We start from the raw sequence: 7608 nt of genomic DNA on the forward strand, positions 1-7608 counted from the left end.
TTGTGCAATATTATTTTACCGAATTTCAAAATGTAGGTAACGTATGTAATAATGTAATCGTCATTTTTTATCAATCTTTAAATTATTGTTATGTTGGCGTTGGAGATGTGTTGTTTCGTGCTTTTTCATGTGACTGCCAGTTTTCGCTCCACGTTGGTTGCTTTTTGTCTTTGGTTAACTTATACATATTTTATCAGTGGTTAAATAAGTTAGCTTCCGTTTGTCGTGTCCCTTGTCGTGTTCGCTATTTATTTGACCGGTAAGTTGTCAAAATTATAATCATAATATCTTTAAATTAAAAGAAATGCGTTGCATGTTAATTGGATACTTGTCATATTCATAATTTACTCGCAATTTTAGTTATAAAACAAGTACATCGTAACTTTTTAAAAGTGTCATCGACCTTTTAACCTTAATTACTAAAAAATAATTATAAAACACACGTAATTGTTCTCCTGAAACTCCAAATTTTAATATTTCAGGATAAACAGTACCTCTAAATACTGCCAAGATGTCTTTAGATGAGGTGAGCATTTTATTTTTATTGATAATAATAATTTTAATTTGCTATTTTTAATGTAAAATAGAACAAATAAATTTATAAACCAATTCAAATAGTCTGAAAATATACTTAAAAAGTTATTATTTCACACGTTCATCCGCGTGCTTAATTTAGTTTTAAATATTGAGTGCCTGCTCATGTTAAGTTAAAATTGGCTTAGTAAAATCATTTTTAATTTGTGCAGTCACTATTTTTATCTTCAGGTTATCTAATTTCTATTTTTTTGTACTTTTAGAGATTTACTCAGGCCGCTGAGAATGTGAAGAAGTTGAAAACATCACCCGGAAACAATGATCTTCTTGAAATATATGCCCTTTTCAAGCAGGGATCTGTTGGGGATTGTAACATAGGTTGGTTACCATGATTTTATTTTTAAAATCCTTGCTTTCCATGTACAGTGAAACCTCTATCGTTCCTCGAATAATCGTTTTCCCGGATGTGTCGTTTATTTCTTCCAACTCCGAATTAATTTCATACGAAATACACAAAAATAGATTGCATCAATCGTTTCTCTATCCACCGTTTAACTGCATTAGTCTTTTTAATTAGGCTGCATTATTGTCATATTACTCGTAACAATGCGCAGAACATTTGAGAGAGAGAGAGATAAACAGTTTTTCACTGCTGTCGGCGCTGATAAAGAGGATTCGTCGTCTGTACCTTTATTTTCAGAAGCATGCATAATCTTTGAAAGATTATAAACATTCTAATATGCATTTCAATAGGTGATTCAAAATGTCATTTGCTAAGCCAAACATATACCCCTTGACTTATGGAAATAAAACAATTGAAAAACGAATGTCTGTGAAATATTATAAGGTGTACAGCTTTGCTTCCGTCGTTTTTTTCAGAAATTTGAGGCCTTATTGTAAAAAATTGGTTATACATTTATGATTCAAAGTATTGTCCATTGTTGGCCACTACTTTCTCCCATCTTTCGAGCACCGTACGAATCCCACGTTGATAAAACTGGTCATCTTTTGAAGCGATCCACGGATAGATCCAATTTTTTACTTTCATAAGACCGGAAGTGCTGTGTGCCATTGATCGAAAGAAGTGAGAATCAGAGGAAGCAACGTCTGGAGAATACGGCGGGTCGGGTAGGACTTCCCATTTCAACATTTCCAAGCATGTCTTGACCACTATGTAACATGGGGTCAAGCATTGTCATATTGCAAAATCACTTTATCGTGTCTCTCATTGTATTGCAGCCGTTTGTCTATCAATAAACATTGAAAGACAAACGGCTCAAATGCATTAATTGCGTTGGATAACGATCGCCTGTGATTATTTTACTCGGTTTTAACAGCTCATAATACACTATCTGAGCTGGTCCCACCAAATACAGAGGATAACCTTAGAGCCGTGAATATTCGATTTGGCTATCGACGCGGAAGCATGGCCAGGTATTCTCCATGATTTTCTGTGCTTTGGGTTATCATAATGGATCCATTTTTCATCCTCAGTCACAATGCGATGCAGAAATCCCTTCCGTCTTTGCCTTACAAGCAACCGTTCTCAAACAAACAAACGCTGTTCAACATCTCTCGGTTTCAACGCAACCCAATTTCCTTGCTTCTGAATCATTCTTGTGGTTTTAAGGCATTTTGAAATTGCTTGTTGAGGTCACTTCCAATGATCGTGCCAATTCTTCTTGACTTTGACACGAATCTTTATCAAGTAATGCCTCCACGTATTCCAAAATCTTCTCTCTTTCACCGCTACGCCTGTCTTTGACGTGAAAATCACAGTTTCTGAAGCGTTGAAACCACTCACGATACGTTCTTTCACTATAAATATTTGAGAGCATTCGATGAGCCCCAGCCGCAGATTTCATCATATTGAGGCAGAAAATTAAAACCTCCCGCAAATGACGAAAATTTGGCTTGTAAATTGTAATTTTTTATCGCGAATAACTTTATGATGCAGATACAAATCGATTAATGTTTCTGTAAGGTTATGTTGACAGATGCCCCAGTTTATTGATCTATTTATTTCGACCATTACATACTGCCAAAGCCTCCACAGGAAAATGACGGAAGCAAAGTTGTATATTTCCTATCCAATAAAGTTTTTAAAAAAGTTGTTTCTATTCGGCTTTCTAATTTTTTATTTAAATATATTTATTTACGTATGAAATTTGAATCCTTTTTTTATTTTAATCTGCTCATGGTAATGCGGATTGGGAGGACGGTATCGTATTTTACAATCATATTTCCTTTTTCCTGCAATCATTGTTTTTATGCATTCATAATTTATTTCAGTAGGTCCCTTGAAAAACAATAGATAGAGGTTTCACTGTATTCTAATATTGTAGTACTTCTATGATAAAAATATAACACTTCATCAATGCATCAGTAAGTTATCTTGAATATTGCAGTTCAGAGACATGACGATTTTATGTTTTGTATAACTTAAAAAATATATAATATCTAAGTGAATACAAAAAGGACAGTTAATAGAATCATTGTCATTTATAATAAATATGATTTTTAAAAAGTTATACAACTCTTAAAGACTTATAACAGTCATTACCCCAGAACTGAAATTTTCAAAATGTCGTACTGTTACATAAATTTAATAAATTTTTCCGTTATGTGATGTTTTAGTAATATTTCAATTCTTAGTTGTATAATCTCTTTTGATTGATTTTAAATGCAGAAATGTCCCATGGTTCATAATTGCGGCATTGACCACATTTTTTTTATCATAGTCGGGTTTATAAGGTTTCAAGGATAAATATAGAAATTTTATTTATTTTACATTACATATATGATATTAACTAAAGTGTAAAATAATATTTTTATATTTGTAGGCTTTCTATTTATTTTATTTTCTCGCGTAGCTCATTATACAATTTAAAACTATTGTAGTTTAGAGATTTTGTTTTTTTCCTACCTTATCTATTTTCTATTTTTAGTTTTGTGTATGGTATTGTTGGTTAACTTTAGCTTTGTTTGGTTTGACTCTTTAAGAGGATATGCGGTGAAGAGCGATTTGATGAATAGGTATTCAAATATACTTTTTCTGTCACTCTCTCGCAGATGCCTCCCCAAATACTGTATAAAAAAGACAACTGCACATCGGGCCAATTTTGCCTGGTTAAAAATCGACTAAACTGACGTTTTATTGTCCCGTTTTTTGTAGCCCAAAACTGAACCAATTTGTTTTAAAAAAAAAAAAAAGAATATGAGAATTAAATTTTCCGTGTTAGTACCTTTTGTGTTTTTAAAAAAGAAGCATCGTATTTGTATACCGTACGCCCGAAGACGGCATATAAAATTTGGCGCTTATTAGAGTTTTTAGATGGTCCTAAATCCTTTAATAAAAAAATTGACAAAAACAAAAAAATAGGGACTGTATAATGGAAGATATCTATAGTGTGTAAAAAATCATCGCTCTATTGGCATAATCTATGGAGAAAATACAGAAATTGTTTGTATGAAGAAAAGTCGGACCCCGTATTCTCTTAATTATTTTCTAAATATATATTTCAGTATATGGATGGTATGTTATTAATGATCAGATATTTCTAAAATGCTTTATTATTTAATACAAGTATAACCAACTAGTATTTATCCAAAAAGTTTCTTTCGACTGAATACCCTAGAATGTTTGCATAATTAATGCCATACATATTGATTTTATTTCTAGAGCCTAGTATTATTTATACAGAGTGACACTGAAGTTCAAAACTATGAATCATACTAGTTGTTTTTGTTGATGCTAAAGATTAGATCTTTTTTTCATTAATCAATGTGAAATTATCACATATCCATACTTAAATAAAAAATATATAAGTATCGGGAAGGTTATTTTTCTTCTTTTGATTCTCACCTGAAATGCAGGTTTCAGATGAGCATCGGAAAATCAAGAAAAGTTATGATTGTTTCAATCTAACCATAACTAAATTCACTAGTTAATCTGAAGTGGTTGGGCTTGTTAAGACCCCCTGAAGGATTTCTGTTGTAGTAGTTATATTGGGTAACTATGCATGAGATTCTGGCTACCATAACTAACATGGTTATGAGAAAAAATGTTTATTCTAGCATTTAATGTGTTGACCTGTACTGACATCTTTATTTAATTATCGACTGAACACTTGAACTTGGTTTATCGAGGTGTAATATTAGATGCACTGTTAACAGGTAAAATGAATTAAGTACAGATATATAGTAGAGTGATTTTTGTCACAAAGTTCTACATTTTTCTTCAAAAAATCACTAAGTCTATTGTGCAATCAGAAACAGCTATTTATGATTGTATTATTTCACTCACTGTAGTTTCGCAAGAATATTGTTGAAAAATATAGAACTTAATGATATAAAATGATTTTAGCGTAAATCCTAAATGAGTTTTACCTGTCAGCTGACGATATTATATAAGTCATTAATTTTGAATATTACTTTGTCGAGTCCTTTCAAGTTTATTTTCTACCACATTTCAATGGATGTCTGATTGAAATGTTTAGACTTTTCTATTACTAGCTAATATTCCCTTAAATAAAATGTATATAACTACATTTTTCGTGTCTTTTCTGAGCTATTAAAAATATATACATACATAAAAATCCTTTAATAAATAAATGTGTGTCGTTTGACGCAAAATTAGCAGTTCACGACTGAGTCTTAATCTCAACCCTGATGTATGGGAGCGAAGTATGGACTTGGAAAAACAGGGATGAAAGTAGACTGAATGCTGTCGAAATGCGATCTCTCCGGAGAATGTGTGGTAAAACTATGTATGATAGATGGACAAATTTAGAGATCCATACATTATGTAAGGATGAGATAAGCATTATCGATAAAATCAAGAAAGGAGCTCTACGCTGGTTTGGACATGCAGAGCGAATGGATAGCGAAAGAACGGCTAAGAATATTTACAATGCAAATGTCGATGGATGCAGAAATAGGGGAAGACCGAGAAAGACATGGCATGACCAAATCCAATAAATACTTGAAGATGGACATGTCAAAGGTCTGAATAATCTAACCTCTCTGCCTACCCTTACGGGGAAATGGCGTGATGGTTTGTTTTGTTTTTTATATATCCTTTCCCCGAAGAAAAGTCTCATATTTATGAAATCTCTGAATCATACTGTATGAAATTATAGTAATAGTTAATAATTCATGAAATTGAGGACATGGGGCCATAAAATACATATTAATAAGGAGCAGAATGTGTTTCCATATAAGTACCTACAAATTTACATCCATAAGTATAATAATAAGAATTTTGTTTTTTAAATTATATTTAATTACTTACATAGTATTCAGAGAAAATGTACATTTTCATCTTTTATTAATACATAAAATGAGATAAAAAATATGACCTACACTAACAAGGTTATATAAACCTAATGAGTAAATTCATCACTTTATTTTTAACACGAACTTCAAGATATCACTAATGACAAACACATAATTTTATTTAAAGCGGATGTTAATTTGATTGAAAACCTTAATTGTATTATTGCTATCACAAATATGGCTACGAAGTATTCAAAATATCCTAGCTAGTGTAATCATATAAGTGACGATTATCTTCTACAGAGACGGAAAACTTCTTTGAGGAGGGAATATGAATTTATGTCATTTTTCTCTCTGTTTATTTTTATGAAGTAAAAGAACTGAAATATTTATTGATGTAATAAAAAAAATTCAAATTATTTTACCTAACTGGAAACTCCTGAAAATATTTTTCAGTTTTTAGACCAGTTGTTTTAATGAATAATATTTTGAGTATTAATTAGTTAACAAGTTTTAAATTTAATTCCCCACATCATTGGTGTTCTGCTGGCTTTTTTTTGGGTGGCTGACTAATGTGGATATTTTTTTAAAGCATTGCTTGACAAAAGTAAAAAAAAATCTATTCTGATTTCTCTGTTTCACTTCTTGTCATAATATAATGAAGCTAGGAGAATATGGGTTAGTCTTGCTATTACGAATTATACAATTTATTTCATTCTGTCATTTTACTGATCATCATCTTTATATGGTATGTTAATCATTTCTTAACAATGTTTTATTTTCAGATAAGCCAGGTATGCTTGATTTCAAGGCGAAGGCAAAATGGGAGGCGTGGAATGGAAAGAAAGGTGTGTCCCAAGACGAAGCTAAGGAAAAATACATCACTAAGGTTCAGGAGCTGATAGAATCTATCGGATTAGCATAGGCAGAAATCATACATTTCTATTCAATTTTTTTTTTACTACTATCACATCAATTTTATATTACATAGATTTTCTACATTTATAAAGAAATGATTCACAGTAAAATAGATTATGGTGCCTTTCTCTGAATGTTTATATTGAATACTTATTTGAATATTACATTAATTTGACTGTAAGCTGTCTCATTACACATTTATAAATTATTTTGCTCAAATTGATCTATCCTTACTTTAGGTTATACTATTCTAGTGCTTTTATTTAATATTATATAATTATTTGCGTTCCAATTCATCATAAAAAACAGTAGAATACATTTTTTCAATGGATAGGCCAATTTTTAGGTGATACCAAATATTTATGCACTTAATGTATTGAATACATTTGAATTTATATGACATATTTACGAATGTTTGATATGGGTCCAAAATGCTGCTATTTATGAAACCCCAATATGTATTGTTTTACAATTGATTTTATTTTTAAAATGACAATTTAAATATAAATAAATTATATATTTTTTTCAAGATTTATTTTAACCATCCTTTCCCAGATAACAGAATATCAATATTAAATTTTGGAAAATGTTTTTATTTTTAACAAAGTAAGTATTTACATTATTGTTTCTCTACATCGCTTCTTATTAATAGACTGACGTTTGGTTACCAACAACTGTCAATATTATAATCGTTAAAATAAATGTTTGTAAAAGCTCAGATATGTATTTTTTATTAAAAAATTAAAGCTAGATGCGCACTGGACACTGGGTCATGCATGGGACATTTACATAGTAAACAAATTCATACTAACCACAGTCCCATTAAGTTTGGTATCTGTATCTTGTGTAAAAAATAGACTTGGCCTAAAAGTTAACTTT

The 7608-nt window shown here is 30.8% G+C and overlaps 1 protein-coding gene across 1 annotated transcript; it reads left to right on the plus strand.

Annotated features, from left to right (window-relative positions):
- The first annotated feature begins 148 nt into the window (after window positions 1–148).
- LOC148279830 (putative acyl-CoA-binding protein) lies at window positions 149–7250 on the plus strand. Its single transcript, XM_088229356.1, has 4 exons — window positions 149–259; window positions 483–526; window positions 798–912; window positions 6597–7250. Exons 2-4 carry the CDS (start codon window positions 512–514, stop codon window positions 6734–6736), a joined length of 270 nt encoding a protein of 89 aa, XP_088085482.1. The 5' UTR covers window positions 149–259; window positions 483–511; the 3' UTR covers window positions 6737–7250.
- Window positions 7251–7608: the final 358 nt, after the last annotated feature.

This window comes from Micrasema longulum, unplaced genomic scaffold (assembly GCF_059751315.1).
Source record: "Micrasema longulum isolate JH-2025_06_02 unplaced genomic scaffold, ASM5975131v1 h1tg000663l, whole genome shotgun sequence".
Lineage (NCBI taxonomy): Eukaryota > Metazoa > Arthropoda > Insecta > Trichoptera > Brachycentridae > Micrasema > Micrasema longulum.